Source organism: Lissotriton vulgaris, chromosome 3_1 (genome assembly GCF_964263255.1).
Source record: "Lissotriton vulgaris chromosome 3_1, aLisVul1.2, whole genome shotgun sequence".
NCBI classification, from domain to species: domain Eukaryota; kingdom Metazoa; phylum Chordata; class Amphibia; order Caudata; family Salamandridae; genus Lissotriton; species Lissotriton vulgaris.
In genome coordinates, this window is record NC_141689.1 from 1,554,425,404 (window position 1) to 1,554,450,093 (window position 24,690).

Here is a 24,690-nt window from a genome sequence, read left to right on the forward strand (position 1 = left end):
ATAAGATATTAAGAGAGCACGTGTACAAGCATAAGAGGAATTAAAATATGAACTATGGGTAGGTGCTTTACTAGTCCTGCAGCCCAGCTTGTAAAAGTGGGCATTCTGCAATGGTAAGGGATCTTTTTTCTTCGGGAGTGTGTCCTCGCTCGCCTAAATTCTTGGGGCCTCATTTATATCATGACATAAGGTAGTGCAGCAAGGTGCTTTGTTGTGCTGCCTCAAGCCAAAGTGAAAGGGCAGGAATGCACCGTATTTAAGCAATCCGGTGCATCCTTTCCGTCTGCACTGGGGCCGTTTTGGCATCCTCGTGCCAAGGTAGGCACCATTGCACTCTGGTGCCAGCATGCCCTCTGTTGCAAGCAAGCCCTCTGTTGCAGCCAGGATTGTTTTTTTTGCAGGAAGAGGCACTTTCTTGCACAAAATCACTCCTACAAGGTGTTTCCTCTTCCTATGTGTGCTGAAAAATGCAGCATGCATGCAAAGTGGGAAAATTAGCAGAAATAAACATATTTCTCCTTGTTAGGCCTTATCTCAGTAGGAGTACACATATGACGCTTCCCCAGGTTTACATCACCTTGTAAATCTGTGGCAGCATCAAATTCCATGGGTATTGTGTGGGAAAAACCACCTCAAAATTCCAAGGAATGCTTCCTGGGTGCAGAGTAAGATGAAGCAGCGATTTGCCCTGCTCCACCTTCCTCATGATTTATGAGGCCACTCAAAGCCAAGCAGGATGGCTTTGCGTGGCTCCATAAATCTTTATGAGAGCCCTGAGTGTACCACTTTACTAGTGCAGTAGTGACGCAGGGATCTCATAAATAAGCCTCTTGGTGTAGAAATCAACAACAAAAACATAAAATAAATGAATAGTGGCGAAATGCTTCTGTCTGTCATCCTTCTTTACTGTTGTTTCACTATTCCGCACGTTTCAAAAGTGCACGGCATGCTCAATTATTCAAACCGATTCATCTTGCTTTCTTTTTCAAAGTATGAAATTTGAAAAATTACAACTTGTTTATCTCTGTAACATTGACCTCCGTGTAAATTGCCCTACATTAGATTATATTCATTTAAGCAGAACAGTCTTATTTTTAATAATTTTGGAAGTTAACTTGTTGTAGAAGTTTGCCAGCTACTTAAAAAAACAGATAATACATTATTTCGAACTTTACCTGAAAAAATACTGTTTCAAATAAGTTGAGAATTAGAAAATATCATTAGCTACTGCAAGAGTCCAATTAGCAGTCACCCAGCACTAAACGCTCTCAATCGATTCACAAAGAAAAGGTAAAAAAGTATAGGCAGAGCTTTACGTATGTTCACGTTTTGCTCCGATTCTCAAAACAGGTGGAATTTTACGCCTGGAAACTCTTGAACCGTTTTTTAGGCTGCTTATTTCCCTGTGCTTAACTGTACACAGAAAGAAATGCCACACTGTGGATAGCCAAATGTGCAATAGCACATTTTTAACAAATCTTGGGGCATATTACCAAGGGCAAGTATCGCCGCTTTTTCGGCGAATTGTGCCGAGAAAGCGGAGATACTGCTAGAGCCCTATTAACAAGGGCATTTTAAAGCCTGGCGCGCGCCCACTTTGCATGTCGGCGATAATCATCGCTAATGACATGCAAAGTGGGCTTTCCCACGTCCAACCACATGTAAAATGTGGTTGGAGGTGGGAACACCCTATTACCTAGGCAGGCGTTGGGAGAGGGAGACCTGCGATAAACTTGTTTATCGCAGGTCTCCCAACGCCTGCTCTGACCAGGTGTTAGGGCATTGATAACATGGGGGAGTGGATCATAACGCTGATTCCACCCCCCCATATTATCAAGACACACATTAGCGCATGAAAACAGCGTTTGTTTTCATGCGCTGTGTGCCATATCGCCGACTATCGCCGGATTTCAATTCGCCTACATGATGCGCATTGATAATTGCGCGCTAAAACGACGATGAAATCCGGCGATATGTGCGTTGTGCGTTTACTAACGCACTTCTCGGTAATATGCCCCCTTATTTTTCTCCCAGTCTTCAAGTCTGAGGAGTGGTCCCTTCCCATCATTGAAGGAAGCCAGTCCAGACTTTGGATGGAGTACATTTCCAAACATTTCCAGGGTGGGAAGGTCAGTCAGATTTCGGTTTTGAATTTCCATGAAAGTGCATCTGTGGGCGTTCTCTAAATTACAAAGCTAACCATGTCGTGTTCCATCCACTTACCAACACGTGATTGGTATTACTACTTCAGATTTCTCCACACTCTTGGCAGAGAAGAGTCCATTAGTAAAGTTATTACACCTACCGGGATCCCTTTAGTGAATTCTTTGCAGGCATAAATATAGCCAGGTTTGGCTGTGAATATACGTTTATGGATAAAAAAAAAATTGTGAATAACGCTATAAGTTAGTTTAATGTTTAATATTTAAGAATTACTGGAAGGCCAAAAATGCACAGACATCTGTTTAGCTCCACCATCCATTTATTTCTTTCAGACATTCTGAGAATCCACTGCATTTGTCTATTTTTGCCACAGCATGTCGTGCCCATGATTCTTAGGAATTACTCAAGTAGTGGACCTAGGGCCATATTATCAAGAAAGGGCGATACATTATCGCCGCTTTTATCCGCAGGAAACTGCAGCTGAAGTGGCGATAATGGGCTTGATAATATGTTGCAGTGAATACCCATAGAAGCCCAGGTTCTGGTGTTAACCTGGGCTGCTATGGGAATTCACAAGGGCATATTATCAAGCCCATTATCGCTGGTTTAGCTGCAGTTTTCTGCCGCTAAACCGGCGATAATTTTAACGCCGTTCTTGATAATATGCCCCACAGTCCTCTCTTTTGGTGTTCACGTCCTCTAATATAGGGGATGTAGTCGCACTCGAACGCCTTTGCTCTGTGCCTGACTATTATTAGCATTGTATTATTTTATAATATAGTAGCTGAACGGTGGGCAATTCCTACTCACATCAGCTTCTAAATTTTGTTAAATGGCCTGGGGCAAAATAAAACTATTGTGTTCATTAAAAATAAATAAATACGAGATGTATTCTTGGGCATTATGCACATGGTTTCTTCAATAAAGATAACATGGAATATGTGTGGCCATGGGAGATAGTTTGTATTTGCTTGCAATACTCTTCTCATTGATGATACCCTTGGGAGATGGCAAATCTTCATGAACAGGGTGAGTTCAAAATTCAGTATGACTGCTGTCCATAGATAAACAAGAATAGTCTCATGCCACAATTGTTCTCTCCTTATACCTTATTTACTTATAGGACCTGTCTGAGGGGAAATACTAGGCTTTCCACCAGTACAGGCCCTTCCTTGGTCATTACACTTGACCAGATGCATGTAAGCAGCGGCCATCACAGTGTGTTCTGATAGGTAGGCGACCAGTGACCTCCCAGAAAACACAGAGTGGTGTTACTTTCTCGAACAAGGCCAGCGACATAACACAGGCCACTGCAGTGCAGGGGCACCAGGCTCCAGGGGGCCCCCTCAGCACAGCACTCTGGCTGCAGAGCTCCTGATTGAAGTCCGGAGGGGGGGCCTCCACTTGCCTTGAATGGAGGCCCTTCAAGATTTGTTATGCCAGTGAACAAGGCTAGTTACAATTTTGACTGAAATGATGCACTGACTGTTTAGCAGTGAGTCTCACTCCCACCTATTGAGAACTGGCCATATAAGTTGGAGGTCAACTCTACTCAGGAAAGATCTGCACCATCATTGTGGTTCTTCCAAAATGTTTACCTGAATGCTTCTGATTTCTGCTTGGATGGTAGAATGAAGCCCCAGCTGAAACTTTACTGCCTAGATTTTCTGCGATTCTGCTCTGCTTTTTTGTCACTCATCATGTGTGTGTAAAAGCCCCCAATCAGCACAAGGTGCGCAGAAACAGATTGGTCCTGTCCTGCCCTGTTTTCCCTCACCAGAGACCGGAAACAGGCTTTTCAAAGAGACCAACATTGCCAAGTGTAGATGATACATGTTGCCACTCGTCTTAGTGAGGACATTCCCACCCTGCTCCACTTTTAGTGCTTCTGATCTCCTGACTCTGCCTTTGTGTGCAGAGTTCAGGTGATGGTTGACCTGCAAGACAACATGATCGAGAAACAATTGTATGGGCCTGGCCTGTGTTCTTTGTCCTTTGAGTTACACATCACAGGACTCTGTAGGCCAGGATGTGGTCTGCCCTCTTCATTAAGTTGTATTGTTCCTGAGTAAAGAGCCACTGACTGGAGTTGCTAAATCCCATAGTGACAGATACTCACATTTTAGGGAACTGGGAATTATTATCACTAAACCCTAAGATATATAGAATTATAGATAAGTAATATTATTGCATTGTATTGTAGTACAGTATTTATGTAGCGCTTACTGCCCCTATTCGATGCTCTGCAATTCTGGCCTGCAGAGTGGTGTGGCTCACTGGTTAGAGGCGGCAGACCCGGAAGCAGAGGTCGACCCGGGACCAGGGTTCGATTCCCGACACGGCAGGGTCTTGGGCCATGGTAAGCAGACTCGATAATTCTCACCTCGGATCCTACTCCAACCATGGGTCCTACGCAGCAACTCTGGGCAATAGCCTGCTTAATATCTACTAACGGCCCCATCAGCGCTGGGGATGCTTGTCTTCACCTTGGAGATGCCAAAGAGGGACCATCTTACAGGGAAAGCCAGGAAGGGTTCCCCAGCAGTATACAGTGCCGGGACACCCCTTTGCTGGGGCAGCTGTGCGCTTTACAAGTATATGACATTTAACATGAGTAGGGTGTGTGGTTGGAAGGATTTAAAATATGTGGGAAGTGTTTCTAGGTTGTTCGTTATAACCACCAATATACAGGCATCATGTTATGGGACGCAGCACAAGGCAAAGTGTTGTATGAGTGAGAGACAGACATGCAGTTTCATGGTTTTTGCTATGATATTACCTTCAAACAGCTCTGTAGGTCCCTTTATGGTATTTCATATGATATAGTTTGCTTAGCTGGTTACTGCACTGGGTTGTCCAAATATGAGATTTTATGTATAGCTGTGGTCCTGAGCTGGCATTATTAGAGGGAAAGAGAAGTGGAGGGATCTGTTGGGATGGACGTTGTTATTATCATCCCTTAACTGAGTGTCTTTGTGAGATGTATAGAAGCAGTCAGACTGTATAAATATTTAGTGCCTGCTGTGATGAACTATATTAAAATTCTCCGAAATGTCCAGCAATGTGAGACAGGTCTCTTCATTTTGTCCATGCCTGTTCATTTGGTGAAGTTTGTTTTTTTGGCTGTACAGTGGTCATGATGGACAACTCTCATAGCAGATATGTCTTATGAGAATTTAAGAAGTATGAATTAAAGTTTTTTACTGATCGCTGCACAATAGGGTTTCAGTATTATTGTGGGCTATAAGTGTTATACACACATGCACATAACTATAAATGCCATGGTGAGTAATTAGTCAGCCCTTCTTAGCCTACCTGCATAAGTAATGCACTTTGCTGGTTGAGGTGTTTGCAATTCATGGGTTGTATGCAGAGGATTGTTCTTGAGGGTGCAACTATTTTCTGGGCTACGTTGTCGTAGTATGGATGGGGCAGTTATCTGGAAAATATCCATTTTGCAACTGTCTTTAAAAGTTTACATTATCCTTGGTGCTTCATATTTTGGCTAGTAGTGAGTACTAGAGCAATAGTGGATCGTAGCACGAAAACAGTGCCTCCTACAGATTTCTTTTGGTAAGGAGGTATGATGATAAGTGGTGCAAGCCTCGAGTTTTCTGTTTGGTTTGTATTGCTTAAATGTAACTTGTCGGTATAGGGCTTCTTTTCCATTAAGAGGCTCTTTTGACAAAGCAGAGTACCGCGAACATTGTCTTTCTTGCTACAGGTAGCCAGTGGAGCCACTGCAGCACTGGAGTCATGCGTTTTCATGGGTCGAGGCGAATGCGCATACACCAAGGTAAAGGCTGTTGGCATAGTCACGCTTGGAGATTACGAGTAGGAGGATGACTTGCAATTTATGTTGGTATGAAGGGAATAGGAAGATATGACATAGTGTTTTCATTGTTTAGAAGGCACTCTTTCTGACATTATCATGCTATTCTATGCTATGTGAGTTTCTAAAGATCATGGCTACCTGTAGGCTTTCCAGCGCTGCCTAAGACATAAAGTTGCTTCCGGACAAGTGGAGAAAAACCTGGGGGCAATGAATGTGGATTTAGCCATGCTTTTAGCTTTTTTCTGAACTGTTATTCATTGTTTGTCCATCTTAATTCTATGGGGAGCATGATCCAAAGTTTGGGGATGAGATATGAAAAGGACATTACACCCCATCTGGACCTGTGAGTTGTAGGTACCTTCAAGAGTTGACCCGTAGAGGTTCTTTAAGCCCTACTGGGGGAGTAGGGGGTCATGAGTGCCCTTATCGTAGTCTGTCCTTCGGCACTAAACTCTTCATGTGCCAGACAGAGTGTTTTAAATGTTATACTTTCCTTAATGGAAAGCCAGTGCAGAGAAGCTAAAGCTCTGTTTGCTGAGGCAAATTTTCTTGTAGTGGATCCTTGCTGCCCCATTTTGGACAACCTGGAGCCTTTTGATAACATATTTGGGGTAGCATATGTACAGAAAGTTTCTGTAGTCCAACCGGTAGAGAACAAGGGATTGGGCCAGAATTCTTCAGGACACACTCAGGAGAAAGTATACGATTTTACTGAGTGTTCTGAGGGTGTCAAAACAAATCAACACACATTTAGTGACATGTGTTTCAATGGAAAGGGGTGCGTCAAGCCACATCCCAAGGCTTTTGATAGGGGAGGAGGGATGTATGGATTGCCAAAAACATTCTGGTGGTCTATGGGTGGTTGGGAGGCTGGTCTCTTCCCCAGAATCATCAGCTCAGTTTGTTCCGCATTCAGTTTTAAATAGCAGTTCACTATACACTTGAATACTTTTTCCAAGAAGGGAGACAACAGATGGGACCTTGAGCCTTTTCAAGGGGTGAGGGAGACAACCAATAGAGTGTCTTCGGCATATTACACTATTGGCAGCCCAAACTCCGGAACAATGTCTGCCAATGGGCGCATGTACATGTTAAAAAGTGTGAGGTGGAGTGCCAAACCTTGCAGGACCCCACTTTTTAATGGAGGGCCACCAGAATAGCATAAAGTCTCACAAATACAGAGTGATCTGTCCTTCAAAAAGAAGGTGCTCCAATTAAGAGTGAAGCTCTTTATTCTGGCTTCGCCCATTCTGTATGTAAGTGTCTCATGCTCAACTGTGTTGAGCACTGCACCTAGGTCAAGGAGGATGATAGCAGCTTTTCCTCCTGGTCCACTAGCATTTTTAATTCCTACTGTGTTGGATTTGGAATCCCACCTGTGAAGTGTGCAGTAAATGATTTTTATCAAGGGGTCTAGAAAGTGTTTGGTTGACATGTTTCTCTAGCAGCTTGCCTATGACTGGGAGTAGGGAGATTGGCCTCTAGTTCCCTGGACATCTCGGGTCAAGACTGTTTTTTTAGCAAGGGTTTGACCCCCACATGCTTCCACTTAGATGGCACTATTCCAGTGGATATGGACAAGTAAAGGAGTTCCAATATAATGGGGACATTGGCTGGAGCTCCTTGTGACGGTGTGTGTGGGGGTGCAGAGTCAAGCGGGGACCCAGATTTTTCCTTGCTGGGAAGAGAGGGAAGTTCTTCCTCAGGGATGGGGGAAAGAGAGGCACACCAATGTGGGATGTGTTGGGCATACACTTCTCTGATGTGAGGGTATTTAAAATTATGTTAGTTTGTCGGGACAGATAAATATCGGCTATTTTGTTCTGAAACAACCATTTCAATTGTTTGCAGCATGCTAATAACGGGGTGGGGAGAGCATTTCTGTGTTTTGTGGTGGTCAGGGATTTCACAATTTAAAAAATTCCCTTGGGAGTTAGATGCCTGGCTTATTTTGGTTTTGTATTAGGACACTTGGGCCTTTTTAATTTCTATATGATAGTTCATATTTGAAGTTCGATGGGCAGTTTTAAGGTGATCCTCATAGCTATTTCTCTGTTACCTTTCAAGTTTTTGACATTTTTTTTCATGGAAAGAAGATGGGAGGTAAACCAGGGAGCATTTTATTCTATTCGACCTCTTTTGATCTTTGTTATTGGGATGCTTTAATTCAGAGAATGTGTAATTCATTCTTTGAATTTTTTGTTGGAGGAATGAGGGTTTTCTCCTAATAAAGGTTAGGTCAAGTTTAGGGACGGAGTCCAATCTACTGTATTAAGCTTAGGCCATCTACTGTCGATTCTTGCAGTGTATTTAATCCCAGTCGTGGAAGTATACTTATCAAGTGCGAAAGGGATTAAAAAAAATTGTGTACAGGGCATAGGATGGGTTTTGTGGTCATTTTTACAGACTGGATCAAGGAGGTGTCCATTGATGTATGTAGGGCCTTCAACTGTTTGCATGAGTTGAATAACATCCATATCATGTATTATGTGTTCTGTGGGTGGGTTATTAATACTGTCTAAATGTATCTGAAGTCACCCAGAAGGGTAATATTCAATTTTTCTAGTGTCAAACTAGCCAAAATGTCTGTGGGGGCCTCAGTGAACTTGGGATAGAGTCCAGGGCACCTACATATCAATACACCAGAGAAGGTGCAAGTGGGTGTCAGATTCGTTGTGAAAGCGAGATTCTCGCTTTCAGGAATGGAAAGGGACTTGTACATGCATCTGTAGAAAGCTTTTACATTTATTGCAATGCAGTCGTCCACTTTATTTACACAATCTTTTTCTGCACATAAAATACCCTGTGGGTAGTTTTTGGTTAATATCAGGAATGGTGTTATCTTGAAGTCAACTTTACATAAGGAAAATGGAGTCTGGCAGTTCGTCCTCTATCAACAATCATAGCTCTATTTTATGGTGAGGAAGGGACCTGCAATTAATCAAGAGCATTCCAGCAACTGTTTTTCGTAGGAAGTTCTGGGCTGACTTCCTTCTCTGTACCCAGGGAAAAGTTGCACTTCGAGGAAAACAGTTCCCCGCTTTCTAGGTTTAGAGGAGGGCAGAGGTCTAAGAAGGGTAGTGGTCTGAGTGTGTAGCAGCTGGGAGGTGAATCCTACCTTACGTGTGGAACATAGGGCAGGGTTCCTTTCTCCCTGGTCCCGTTCAAGGGCTTGCGGAAGCAGACGGGCTAGTCTTTGGGGATGCCTTTGGCACTCCAGCAGCGCTCCTGTGCCACAGCCATTGTTTAAGGCTGAAGGCATGCAGTATCAACTTCTCTTGATGTTGTTGGAGGGGCTTGAAGGTCCTTAAGCCGATATGGCAGTAGACTGATAGTTTTGCCCTTGTCAACAGGCCTTAACCTCTGTTTTTGTAGTATTTAGCTATTGATGGTCATTCATCATCAATTTATATTCATCATCATTGATATTGTGCATTGGAAAGCAGCTATGTAAACTTTTCCAAGTTGCTGATGGAAATTAGTTTTTTTGTTATTTTCTTATTTCATGATATTTTTATATTATGATAAGGTTATTACTTATTTTTCAATATTTCGCTTTTTTTCGCTGTGTTTCTGATTGTTATTAAAAAGGCAAGGTGAACCTGTTAACTAGCACCGGAGCCCCGGTGATAATTGTGCCTGTTATATAAAATTAAAGTGCTGCGTGCTTACACAGAGGAGGAAGGGGGGGGGATATTGTTAGGTTCATATGTCGGTACAAATACCTGAATCACCACAATGTCTTCAGTTACTATGGTTTAGAGAGAAATACCACAGATGCCGTGCAACAATTGACCCGGGATGGGCATATCAGATATCACTTGAGTGGGCATATATGCGCCTTACAGTTGATTCAAATGTGCAAAAAACTATTTAAGTTAATGTCATATGAATAAAAACCTTAAAAATGGTTAAATGACGACTAAAATTGTAATTCTGTCACATACATAGAAGTCTAAAGGGCAATATGCATACAAAAGAGTCAATCATAAAAATGAATCTATAAATATATAAATATATTAATAAATATCTAAAAAGCATAAAAAGTTATTAAATCATTATATATTTACACATCCCTAAGGCACGGCATTTGTTAAAACTCAGAGGGGTTTTTTGGGGATGAATTAAAGGCATGTATAAAGGTCCTCCGTATTATTTAACCCCGATGGTTGTTTAGTATTGAGTTCTAAAATGTAGCGGGTCTCAAGGCGGCGTAATTTTTCTTCTCTGTTGCCACCTCGTTTGTTTGAAAGAACACAATCTATTACAAAATACTTCAGTTCCGCACTTTTAGAATTATGTTTGGCCTTGAAGTGTCTTGTCACTGGATATGTGTTGTCTTGATTGCAAATCGCTCTAATGTGCTGTAAAATTCTTTTATGTACGGGGAGTTTAGTGCTCCCTACACAGCAAGTTACAAGGACATGACAAAACATAAACTGCATACTCAGTTTTGCATGTGAGTACTTTAGTAATTTTGTGTTCTTTCAGATCAAACGGTGATAGGTAGTTGGTTTTATTTACTGCTTGTAAGCAGGCTTTGCGAACCTTACAATTAAAGAACCCACCATGTGTTTGAAGCCAATTATTGGATTCCATGATTTCAGGGCTGCTTTTTACAAGTGCGTCTTTCATGGACTGACCCCTACTATAGGTTATAGAGGGTTTTTCAGGAAGATCTTTCCCAATTACAGGATCACAAAGGACCAGAGGCCAGTTTTTATTAATGATGGATTGAATGTGTTTGTGTTGGGCACTGTATTGGATAATGATTCTGAAATCAGTCGGATTGTCAGAGCAATCCACAGCTGTCGTTGTAGTTTTGGGGCCTGTATTTAGGAGATCTAACCTATCTTTAGACATTGATTTGGAAATGGCAGTGTTAACTATTTTTTCAAAATAGCCTCTTTCCAAAAATCTGGCTTTGCTTGCTGTTTGGGCTAAAATCAGATTGTTTTCCCAACTGTGGATTCGCCTAAGTCTCAACATCTCCCCGTAAGGGATACTGTTAATCAGATGTTTGACATGGGAACTTTTGGCGTGTAAGGTGGAATTACCCGCCATGGGTTTTCCGGTGGAGTTTGGTCTCAATTTCATCATTTTCAATGAATATCTATGTGTCCAAGAAGGTTATAGATGAGTTGCTAATGGTGGCAGTAAAATGTAAATTAAGGTCATTACTGTTGATATCCTGAACAAACCTTTCTGCTGATTCCATGTTGCCATCCCAAATCACAACTAAATCATCTATATAACGTAACCAAGTGATTACATGACACTCCAATGTTGTACGGTGTTCAACCATGAGGACCAGCTCCTCCCACCAACCCATGTGAAGACATGCGTAGCTGGGGGAGAAGCTGGCCCCCGTGGCAACACCCTGCAACTGCCTGTACAACACATTTTTGAAAATGAATATATTGTTATTCAGACAAAAGTCCACCATTTCCAACAACATTTGTTTGTGCTTCAACATGCTGCCCAAGGATTTCTGAAGATAAAAATTAAGTGCATTCAATCCATCAGAGTGTACGATGCTAGTTTAAAGTGCACTTACATCCAAAGCAATCAGTAAATAGCAATTTTCCCATTTGATATCTTTGATTTTATACAGAAAATCGGTAGTATCACTTACAAAGGAGGCCAAATTTTTAACTGCACCCTGTAGAAAAAAGTCCACATATTGGGACATGTGTTCCAGGCATCCATTCCTTGCAGATATTATCGGTCGACCGGGTGGGTTGTTGGCATCCTTCGGTAGGAAGTATATAGTCGGAGTTATTGGGTATTCATTCTTCAAGAATTTGTATTCCTGTCCTGTGATTAATCCCTCAGATTTCCATTTGGACAGTTTTTTATAACAATTAGCATACATTGTCTTGAGTTCAGTTCCAGTGCATTTAGTGTAGCAGCGAGTGTCACTCAATTGGCAATGTGCCTCTTTAATGTACATGTCCCTATGCATAATAACAATGTTTCCCCCTTTATCAGAGGCTCTGATGAGTACCTTGTTATTCATTTACAATTTAGTTATAAGGGCGTCATAATTGGCTTTTTCCTTGTTGTACATATATTTGATTCTCCGTGTTTTGATGTTAAGGTCTTTCAATTGTTTCGATACTTGGTCATGGAACAGATCGATGCCATCTTTCAACATGGTTGGATTAAACGTTGATTTGGCACGGAACTAGGTCAGTGGTTGTTTGCTCCGAGCTCCTGTTGTCTGGGTTGTTGTGGTAGTCAGTGTCTGTTGACTTGATAAGATTTCATTGTCATTCACAGATTCCATTTCCCAAAGTTCATTCATCTCCTCCATGAACAATTCTGTGTTCTGTGAGAGAGCTGGATTAGAATTAGAGGTGCCAGTCTGTATAGATGTTTGGTCCTTAGTATGTTTGTTCAGGACATAATATTTTTTCAGTTTCAGTTTTCGTGTGCTTTTGAAAATATCCAGTCTGGTGTTTGCATAATTAAAATCTCTTTTGGGACAATACGTCAAACCTAAACTCAAAATTTCCTTTTTGGTTTGATTCAGTTGTATGTTAGATAGATTGACAATGGTCTTATCCAAGTCGTTTACAGTTATTATTTTTTGTTGTTCCAACCTCCTTTCTTTTTGCGACTTGTTGCGATGTTTGCTGGCTTTCCTCCGTTGTCGGCGTTTCCAGTTTTTCCTGTGTTGTAGTATTTGCGTTGTGTCCGAGGACGTAGGGTTTGCCTCCTGTCCTCACAAATAAGGGCAAGCTCTTCCTCCAATGTGTTTATTGGGCCCGCTTTGCGACTTTGTCCCCCTCTTTCCGAATCGTTTTCTGGATTAGAACTGACTAGCGATATGGAACTGCCGGATGAAGAGGTATCTGTTCTAATCGATTTCGACTTTTCCACTGTTTGTTTACTGCTCTGTTTATTCCTTCGGATTGCATCGTATTTTTTGTAGAAAGTAAAAATACGACCCGTTTCAAAGTCTGTCTTATCGCGAAAAAATGTGTATGTTTTGCGGTCCTTAATTTTGTCTTCCTCTTTTTTGAGTCTAATGTACATTTCCTGGCGCAATTTTTTAGCTTCCTTTCCCTGATTCAACGCTTCAATTTCCTCATTAATTTTGTCGATGTCTTCCAAAAGACTATCCATTTCAGCGTATTTTATCAGGATTTGCATGAGGTGTTTGGAATGATTTAAATTGCATTCCGCCAATTCGCGCAACATTGAAGGATTAGGCATTTCATAACTTGGCGCCAACAAAATGCGTAAGCCACGGGGCGCTCTTTCTACGTCCAAGTACATGTTAAGAGACCTTGCCTCCCACCATTTACTCTGTACAGGACGACTCTTCTTTACCAACAATTTGAATTTGTCTTTTAAAGTGCAATTCGTTTCTACATTTTTTTCTGCGGCATTTTTAGTATTAACAGGTTCAACTGTTGTCTTTGTGAACATCAGTAACGCTGCTGTTTCGCGTTCTTTGACTGTGTCTGACGACATTGTGCCCTAACACTTGGTAAATTAATTAAATTGCCTGGGAGTTTTTCCGATCCGTAGTAATCAGTTCACGGAATTTAAACACAGGCTGTGCACGCCTCTCACCCCTTATTGATTTCGCTTTACTGACACGTACCTTCAACAGTCAACGGGAAGCGCTGATTCCTCCGAAGCAGAGCGTCCTGGTCCGTATTCGGGCTCTGTGTTTTCGTTAGGCGGTTAAAGGGGGTTCCACAAGCTTACTCCTAGCGGAGTTCATCAGAATTCTACCGTTTGCACGGGAAGATGTGTCTCTCCAATAGATGTGGCCCAAAGCGAGAGGGGGTCCGTATATATATATATATATATATATATATATATGTATATATATATTTTTTTTTTGCACAACGTGCCGGTAATCCTGGGCTCGAACTACACAGCGGTCCCTTCCTCAAAACCGGCGTTTTTGAAGAAGTAAATCCAACTTTCCTGTTTTACCCTCCAGGGTACAGAAAAAGGTCGGGACACTCCGAGATGTTCAAAGGTGTTTATTTACCACAAAGGTTAACAAAGCCGACGCGTTTCGCCGTTAGGCTTGCTCACGCTAATGTTAGCACATTTTCCACCTGTATACATACACCCAGTGATAGTAATGGAAATAGGACTATGCACATTTCATAACATCAATGTGACCGCCATCTTGTAATGGTTATGTGTTTAAGACTCTCGCCCCAGTGGGCTAACTAAGCAGTATGCATATATTGTAGATATCTGCTGTTACGCCAAACGTTATTAGTATACTCAGAGTTATGTTATCACTACATGTATACAAATCCATAACGTATCAAAAAAGTCCCGCCCAAGTGGGCAAACATTGCGAGAGTCTTGACAGATGGTCAGATTCACTTCCCCAGCATATTTCCTCTTCATCATATTGCATAGTCCTAAAAATACAAACAAATATGGTGCTCACATAATTTTGCAAAAGACAAAAAACAATACTAGATTAAAAACAATCATCCATTCTTAAAAAACCTATTAGGTATGCAGCAATATATATATATACACAGGAAGCTCCAGACTGTTTATTCTACTCTTATCATCACAAATGGACTGCCAGTTCTTCACTGGAATTAAGCCCTATGGGTATCAGAGATTCGAAGTCTATAATGTATTTAGACTCCAAGACTCTGAGTTGATGCTCTCTGTCCCCCCCACGGGTTTGAGGTCTAATGGCATCTAATACAACAAAGGCCAAGAGTTTGTCATTTTGATTGTGATAGCTCTTGAAATGACGAGCAACAGGATATAGTTCATTATTGTTCCTGATAGCTCTTTTGTGCTCCAATACACTAAGTTTGGCCTTTTTCTTGGTGCTACCAATGTACCATTTGTTACACGGGCATATTAGACAATACACGCACATCTCCGTGTTACAATCAAATTCACCTCTTATCTCAAAGGTTCTTTCACTGTTGGGGATCTTGAGTTTGGTATAGTTTTTACTATATGCGCACGCCTTGCACCGCATGCAACAAGAAAAACCTGCCATGGTTCTACTCTGTCCTCTGGTGTTTTTGGTTGAACTGCTCAGTTCATCCCTCAGCGACTTCCCTCTCCTGAATGTGATCTGGGGGGTCTCATGTAAACATTTATCCAGTGTGACATCGGTTTTCAATATGTGCCAGTTGTTGTTAAGAATCTTGCGCACCTGGGAAGCCTGACTGGAGTATGTAGTAATGAATCTGATTTTATTTTCACTGTCCTCATTTCTTACTCTAGGATTAAGTAGTGTAGTTCTCTCTAGTTCATTGACTTTACTCACTGCTCTTCAGTAATACTAGAGAGTTCCCACTTATCTGTGATGTCAACTGGATGTTTAAATCGTTATCATTCAGCTCTTTGACGAATTCTACAGCACTTTTTTGATCCCCGCGCCAGATCACAAAAATATCATCAATGAACCGGGTCCACATGATAACCTGGTCATTGAACTGTTCAAGGCGGTTGGACACTTGCTCCTCCCACCAACCCATGAATAGGTTGGCGTAGCTTGGGGCAAAGCAAGTGCCCATCGCTGTCCCTTGTAACTGTACATACAGTTGATCATCAAAGAAAAAATAGTTATTAGACAAACAGCATGAAATCATATCAATCAACATTTCAGTATGGGATCAAAAAAGTGCTGTAGAATTCGTCAAAGAGCTGAATGATAACGATTTAAACATCTGGATGTAGAAGTACAAGTACAGGGAGATCATCTTAAAACCACACTGCATAGAAAACCTACTGCAGGGAATAGCCTACTGAGTGCCTCAAGTTCGCACCCATTTAGTCTCATACAAAGTATTCCCTATGGTGAACTAATTCGAGCCAAAAGGAATTGCAGCACCAATGACGAATTTGAGAAAGAAAGTAACATCATGTGCGAGAGATTTAAAGAAAGGGGCTATTCCAATAAAGTGATCAGAAGAGCAGTGAGTAAAGTCAATGAACTAGAGAGAACTACACTACTTAATCCTAGAGTAAGAAATGAGGACAGTGAAAATAAAATCAGATTCATTACTACATACTCCAGTCAGGCTTCCCAGGTGCGCAAGATTGTTAACAACAACTGGCACATATTGAGAACCGATGTCACACTGGATAAATGTTTACATGAGACCCCCCAGATCACATTCAGGAGAGGGAAGTCGCTGAGGGATGAACTGAGCAGTTCAACCAAAAACACCAGAGGACAGAGTAGAACCATGGCAGGTTTTTCTTGTTGCATGCGGTGCAAGGCGTGCGCATATAGTAAAAACTATACCAAACTCAAGATCCCCAACAGTGAAAGAACCTTTGAGATAAGAGGTGAATTTGATTGTAACACGGAGATGTGCGTGTATTGTCTAATATGCCCGTGTAACAAATGGTACATTGGTAGCACCAAGAAAAAGGCCAAACTTAGAGTATTGGAGCACAAAAGAGCTATCAGGAACAATAATGAACTATATCCTGTTGCTCGTCATTTCAAGAGCTATCACAATCAAAATGACAAACTCTTGGCCTTTGTTGTATTAGACGCCATTAGACCTCAAACCCGTGGGGGGGACAGAGAGCATCAACTCAGAGTCTTGGAGTCTAAATACATTATAGACTTCGAATCTCTGATACCCATAGGGCTTAATTCCAGTGAAGAACTGGCAGTCCATTTGTGATGATAAGAGTAGAATAAACAGTCTGGAGCTTCCTGTGTATATATATATTGCTGCATACCTAATAGGTTTTTTAAGAATGGATGATTGTTTTTAATCTAGTATTGTTTTTTGTCTTTTGCAAAATTATGTGAGCACCATATTTGTTTGTATTTTTAGGACTATGCAATATGATGAAGAGGAAATATGCTGGGGAAGTGAATCTGACCATCTGTCAAGACTCTCGCAATGTTTGCCCACTTGGGCGGGACTTTTTTGATACGTTATGGATTTGTATACATGTAGTGATAACATAACTCTGAGTATACTAATAACGTTTGGCGTAACAGCAGATATCTACAATATATGCATACTGCTTAGTTAGCCCACTGGGGCGAGAGTCTTAAACACATAACCATTACAAGATGGCGGTCACATTGATGTTATGAAATGTGCATAGTCCTATTTCCATTACTATCACTGGGTGTATGTATACAGGTGGAAAATGTGCTAACTTTACCGTGAGCAAGCCTAACGGCGAAACGCGTCGGCTTTGTTAACCTTTGTGGTAAATAAACACCTTTGAACATCTCGGAGTGTCCCGACCTTTTTCTGTACCCTGGAGGGTAAAACAGGAAAGTTGGATTTATATATATATATATATATATATATTCACTGAAAAAAACATAGGTTTCAGGCCTTATATAGATGTCACCAGTGATGTCATTTGAGATGTCATCAGTGATGTCACTGACGATGTCATGAATGATGTAATATGTGACATCATCAGCAGTGGATTAGTACAACTAACTATATAGGAGCAATTTCAATGGTTTTGTATGAGTGAAATGTTCAGCTAACTATAACACCCCTAAAACGTATAGTTTTTTGAGTGAATTTCAAAGGTTTTTTAAATGCTAATTCCTAACTATATAAAGTCTGAAACCTATGGTTTTTTCAGTGAATTTCAAAGGTTTTTTAAATGCTAATTCCTAACTATATAAGGTCTGAAACCTATGGTTTTTTTCAGTGAATTTGCAAGGTTTTTTAAATGCTAATTCCTAACTATATAAGGCCTGAAACCTATGTTTTTTTAGTGAATTTCAAAGGTTTTTTAAATGCTAATTCCTAACTATATAAGGCCTGAAACCAATGGTTTTGTCAGTGAATTTCAATGTTTTTTTAAATGCTAATTCCTAACTATATCAGGCCTGAAACCTATGTTTTTTTCATTGAATTTCGAAGGTTTTTTAAATGACAATTTTTAAATGAATTAATTGGTATTTCTCTTATACTGATTTACAAAAATTTTGCAGGCAGGTGTTCAGAGGGCATGCCCCCTTTTTACAACACTCTGTAGCACAGCTCCATGGCACTTACTGGAGATACCTGTTGGACTAGTTCCCTCTAGGGGACCTCTGGATTGAACAGGAATTAATTCCCCAACTTAAATTGTGCAAACGCACCCTGTAGAGTGTTCTAAATTGGGGGATTAAGTTCCCCTGCATACTGGGGGTCCCTGTGGGCCAACTAGCCCACCATGAGCCTCCATTATGCACCAGGGGGCTGCGTTGCTTTTCCCCGGAGGAGAGGGCGGCGGTCCCCGGGGTAGTGTAGCGGGGGATTGGGCCCCCCCCACACTTCTTTATCACAATGCCCCTGAGATTTTGTCCCCGTGGGGGGGTAATTTGAAAAAGAAAAGGGTTTTTAAAAAAAAAATGTTTGGCCTTGGGGGTCCTTGTGGGACCACCTGGGCAGGCCTAGGGGGTCAGGGTGTTTCTACCCTGCCCCCTTTTTGTGTTCTACACGTTTGTTTTTCTGCTTTCTTGTGCCTCGGTCTACCGAGCACAAGATGGCTGCCAACACTTCCTGGCTTAAAGTGTTGAAAGCCAATGAGCATGCAGCTCCTGCTTGGAAAGTTTTAGAACTCAAAAAGGGGGCAGGATAGAAGCAACCTGACCCACTAGGCCTGCTCAGAGGGTCCCACAAGGACCCCCAAGGCTCCCAAAAATATATATATATTTTTAGAAAACTCGCGGGGTGCGCGTACGGTGCACGTACCCCGCGATTTTTGAAAAAAACATTATTCTTTTTCTGTCTTGGGGGTCCCTGTGGGACCCCCTGAGCAGGCCTAGGGGGTCAGGATGCTTCTACTCTGCCCCATTTTTTAGTTCTACACATTTGTTTTTCTGCTTTCTTGTGCCTCAGTCTACCGAGGCACAAGATAGCTGCCATCAATTTCTGTTTTAGAGTGTTGACATACAGTGGCAGCCAATCAGCATGCACCTCGTGCACCGGAAGGTGCGCGCATGGTGCACGCTTATAGATATATATATATATTTTCTCAGGAACTACTGGAGGAATTTACACCATTTAAGCAAAAGGGTGATCTGCGAATCAGACTCTACCATTTTGCCAAATTTGGTGTAATTCAATTCAGCGGTTCGGGCTGTAGCCGTGTCTAAAGGTCCTATGGATATTAACCTTATCGATTCTTTCAGCCCTCTCTTGATGGATCTGCATGAATACAATTGTTGTGTTGGGAAATATTCCCTTAAAATCTTTCCACAAGCGAATTAGATAAGGCCTGTGCTTGTACTGTGTTATTACTCTCGCTGCATTACAGTCATTGGAAGTCGTTTTGGTGCAGATACTTATTGCTATGTCCTTCTGTGGCATTCATGAGTGATTTTTCATTTCAGATATATGGCCATCATCGATCCCTTGAAACCCAGGCTATCTGCCACGTCTACTAAGGTGGTGATTGGAAGTATCTGGATGCTGGCCTTCCTGCTGGCATTTCCTCAATGCCTTTACTCAAAGACCAAGGTGCTTCCTGGCAGAACTCTCTGCTTGGTAGCGTGGCCGGGAGATGACAAACAGTTCACGTACGTTGTTTTAAACTATGAGCGATTTTTAATAAATGAAATGAGCGAATGAATATATACAGCATGCATTGATTTAATATTTACTCTAATTGCATTTGTGCAAATATTACATTTTTATTTACAGGTAATTAGGTACAAGAGTCTGAATGTTGAAGTTGTTTTAAAGTGAATCCACGGACAGAAAAAGATAACTGCTATGTACCTTTTTGTCTTCATAGATATGACTTTTGTATATGGCGAAAGTTAGTATTTGTAACTAAACCCGGAGTAAACTTTGTGAAAACAATAACCAATTCCTTACCAAGAGATGGATCAAAACGTTACATTTAATTGAAATAAGTGTGCCATTTCAAAGTCCACATGGTATTTTATTTTAGGTACCATTTGAAAGGGGAAACAACCTTTACAACGCAACTTTTACAACGTACTACCATTACAACGAAACTTTTACAACGCAACATCCATTACAACGCATGCCATTACAACGCAACCATTACAACGCATGACACTACAACGCATACCACTACAACGCACATCATTACAACGCTGTCATTACAACGCATACCATTACAACGCATAGCATTACAACACATAGTACCCTTACCCTATCCAACACTTATCCTACTGTTGCACCCCCTGGAGTTAGAATAGTATTTTTTTCCCCTATACTATCCAACACTTACCCTACTATTGCACCCCCTGGAGTTAGAATAGTAATTTTTACCCCTACACTATCCAACACTTACCCTACTGTTGCACCCCCCTGGAGTTATAACAGTAATTTTTATCCCTACACTATCCAATACTTACCTTACATGCAATGTAATGTTATGCGTTGTAATGGTATGCGTTGTAAAGATAGTTTGCAATGTAATGGAATGCGTTGTAAAGGTAGTTTTTAAAAATTTGTTGTAATGGCATGCGTTGTAATGGAATGTGTTGTAATGGATGTTGTGTTGTAAAAAATGTGTTGTAAAGGTATGCGTTGTAAAAGTATGCGTTGTAACGTCAGACATTGATTTGAAAGTGGATGTGAACATCTTGTACATTTTGCATAATAAAATGTTCTCATAGATTACAAAAGCTCAGACTAGTGTTATGTTTATGGACAAAATAACACATTATGATATTTTGACATTGCCCATACTAATTAAAAACAAGTTCACACTTTCGATGCATATCTTTCCTTCTAGTTGGATTAGTGAGCTGCCCTCTTCAGGATTCTTGTAGTGTCTCCATGGACCATAGACAGCTGCAGACCACTCTGTGGATAGCGTTGGAACATCTTACACCTGTTGAAACAGCAGAGAGGATCAATATAAATGACCTCACCCAACTACAGGAAATAACCAGTAATCCTGAGCTATGCGCGGAGGACTACTGGTGTGAAGCCAGGGCACAGCTTCCTTGGATCAACCTCAGAAAGTGGAGGGATACAGGATGGAAGAATTTATAGTAGGCTGAATCAGGAACCAACTTCTCAACATTTAGAAGGCAGAGATGCTATCCAGCAAGCAGCCTAATGACTGGTCTAAAACACTATAAAAAGGCAAATTGTCTTTGTTTCGTGACTACACCCAGCTGAATGAGAGAACAAGAAAAAACTGTGATACTGTGAAGAGGGAATTGAGATGTGTGTGAAGTAATCCAGTAGACCAGTTACTTTGTAGAAACCAGTTTATTCACAACAGACAGCTTGTACAACCACAGTGTCCTGAAGCCAATGTCTCTCTGACCAACCCCCGCTGTTAGAACACTCAGTAACATAGAAACCATAACAATTCCATAAGTGTGTTCTAACAGGGAATACTACACACCTTCCCCCTTTAAAAAAAAACAACAAAAAAAAGTAAATAAAAAAAATGCAGTAAAAGAGAACCTAACAAAAAAAAACTAATGTACTAAATCACGCAATTTAACAGGAGTATGTTTGATGCGAGAACTTTTCCTCAATGAAGAGCTATTCAGCCCTACAGCATTACTTATATAATCATTGTCAGACATGTTACAAGAAACAGGAACATGAACATCACTTATACTTACAGGATTGGACACATTAGTGTCAATACTTTGTGGATCACAACCAAAAGTGTCCAACATTGCAGAGTAACTTTCATCCTCTTCATAGGGCCTTGGAGAACAAACTTGAGGAGTCATTTTAGATTCCACAGATTTACATAAGGAAATTCGTCTGAAGTTCCATATTTTATCATATTCCACTCTTACTGCCTTGCTGAATACTTCCACAACTTTACAAGGATCTGACCATTTTGCCCGTTTGTTACCACAAAACATACCAAACTTGACTCTTACGAAATCTCCCATCTTGATTCTTGAACTATGATTGGTTTTCTGTGCAGAAATGCCTCTCATTTTACCCTGATACCTTGAAACTCTCTCTTGAACCTTAGAAGAATCGGAGGAACTTGAAGATATTTTAACTTTCATCCACCAAGGTAAAAGCTTTGAACCAGGTTTCCTACCTCGTAACATTTCAAAAGGGGAGAGACCAGTGACAGAATTGGGAGAAGTACGGTAAGACAACAAAGTTGCACGTAACGCTTTTTTCCAATCCATGTTACTTTTAAGTGCCAATTGAATAGACTCTTTGATGACTCTATTAAAGCGTTCTATTTGACCATTGGCATGAGGGTTGTAATTAGATACTCTCTTATGTATTATACCACATCTTTCAATGAACAGACCAAATCCTCTACTAATAAACAGAGGACCATTGTCTGAAAACATTTCAGCAGGAATACCCTCTCTACAAAAAAATCACATCCAAAAATTCAATAACCTGTGTAGAAGTTATTCTTTCAACAACTTTCAACTCCGGCCATTTAGAATAGTAATCAATCAAGACCAAACCAAACACTTCCTTATCGTAGACAAATTAAGTGCATCGATAATGTTGATACCAAGTTTTTTCCAAGGACTCGAAACAAATTCAACTGGAGAAACACTAACATCCAAAGGTTTAACAGATTTATCACTCTTCGCACAAGGAGAACAAGAACTGACCCATTTGTCAACCATTCTATTAACACCTGGCCACCAGTAAAATTCTCGAATGCGTCTTTTGGTGCTGGACATCCCCATATGCCCTTCATGAGCCATAGAAACAATTTTTTCTCTTAGCTTGAAAGGAGGCACTATTTTGTCACCTCTAGTCACAAAACCATAGTCTAACATAAGTTCTTTTTTTATTTTATAAAAAGATGATATCTCACCAGATAACTTTCTTTCCTCAGGCCAACCATTCTGCAAGAACTCAACAACACCCGACAAACTGCTGTCTTTACTCATAGCTGCTCTCCATTCAGTTTCAGAAATGGGATAAGACCCACTTTTGAGATTCTCACTATTTATATCGTCAATAGAGAAAACCACATCAGAATCACTACAAATGTTGCTAACCGCACAATTAACCGGCAAGGGTAACCTTGACATGCAATCAGCATGTACATTTAAACGACCTGGAATGTACTCAATCACACATTGAAATTCCTGCAATTTAGCAGCTAAATGTGCTAGATCAGCAGTCAGGGTCCGACCACCTCCAGCTGCCGACATGTTAATTAACGGCTTATGGCCAGTTCTTAAGCAAAATTTTGTGCCCCACAAAAATTGCCTAAAATGTTGCGCAGCCCAAGTGCAAGCTAACAATTCTTTTTTGATGGTAGAATAATTGTATTCAGCACCCCTAAGAGTTCTAGATGCATAAGAAACTACATACTCCTCACCCATATTCTTTTGTAACAATACAGAACCTAATCCAACATTACTTGCATCAACAGCTACTATACAATCTTTACCAATTTCAAATGGTCTTAAGAAAGGAGCATTAACAATTGCCTTCTTAAGAAGTTCGAAAGCAAATTGTTGTTCTTTGTTCCAGACAAATTTTTCATTTTTCTTTAACAATAATCTTAATGAATGAACTTTAGAGGCATAATCTTTTACAAATTTGCTGTAGAATTCGGTAAGACCTAAAAATGATACAAGTTGTTCTTTGTGGATGGAGCGGGAGCATTAGATATACTTTGTATATGATTAAATTTAGGTTTGATGCCTTGTTAGGAAATTTCATGACCCACATATTCCACACTACTTTGTCTAAATTTACACTTTGCAAATTTTAGAGTTAAACCTCTATTCTGTACACATTGCAACACTTTTTCCAAATTCTTGTCATGGTCCTGAAAATCCTTTCCAAAAATTAGAATATCATCCTGGAAGGCAATAGCACTAGTACATCCGTCCAGGACTGCCTTCATGAGTCTTTCGAAAACTGAGGCCGCACTTGCAAGCCCGAATGGTATGCAACGAGACTGAAACATACCCTCAGGAGTGATGAACGTTGTTAAAAATTTTGGCTTCTCATGTAAAACTACCTGATGGTAAGCACTAGCTAAATCAATGGTAGAGAAAACACAAACACCTGATAGCGTAGAAATAAGTTTGTGAATGTGTGGTAATGGATGTTTATCGATCCAAATTTCCTTATTCAAGCTGCGAAGGTCCACACATAGACGAAGCTCGCCATTGCTTTTGAGGGATAAAACTACAGGCGTAACCCAGGGAGAAGATTCAGTAGGTTCAATTATGTTTTTATCTACTAAATCCGACAGAATCACTTTCAACTTATCACGATAACTAATGGTACATTTCTGACTCTATGTCTAATAGGAGTAGCACCCTCTTTTAAAATTATTCTGTGCTGAAAATTAGTAAACTCACCAAGATTGTCACAAAAAATAGAAGGAAACGTATTTCTTATTTAACTGTGAACTCATTATCCTCACAAGGTACAACATACACCGGAGGTGATGCATTAGGATCAAGTTTGATACCTAATTCTTGTTGATGAGGCCAACCAAGAATAGACGCACCTTTGGTTGAAATGTATACTTTCCCTGTAGTTTTCCTATTTTTAAATTCAATATCAGGCCACATAAAACCATCAAGATTGATTTTATAACCAGAGTAGCCACTAGGCTGGACATCTGGTGGTAGAAGTTTAGCAGTACACCAGAATTTGTCAAATACATCCCTGCCAATGATGCTGTACCAAGCACATGAGTCAATCAACATGGACATTTCCTTCCCATCTATTAAAATTTTATCACTGGGAAAACCTTTACACTTAGTATCCTCAACACATAGT

General features: G+C 40.7%; 1 protein-coding gene across 1 annotated transcript in view; it reads left to right on the top strand.

Annotated features, from left to right (window-relative positions):
- The window catches only part of TACR3 (tachykinin receptor 3), a 1,258,290-nt gene that overhangs the window by 618,776 nt on the left and 614,824 nt on the right, over positions 1-24,690 (top strand). The window contains exon 2 of the mRNA XM_086963249.1: positions 19,335-19,520. Coding sequence (XP_086819375.1) covers positions 19,335-19,520 — 186 coding nt within the window. The remainder of the gene's footprint in view (positions 1-19,334; positions 19,521-24,690) is intronic.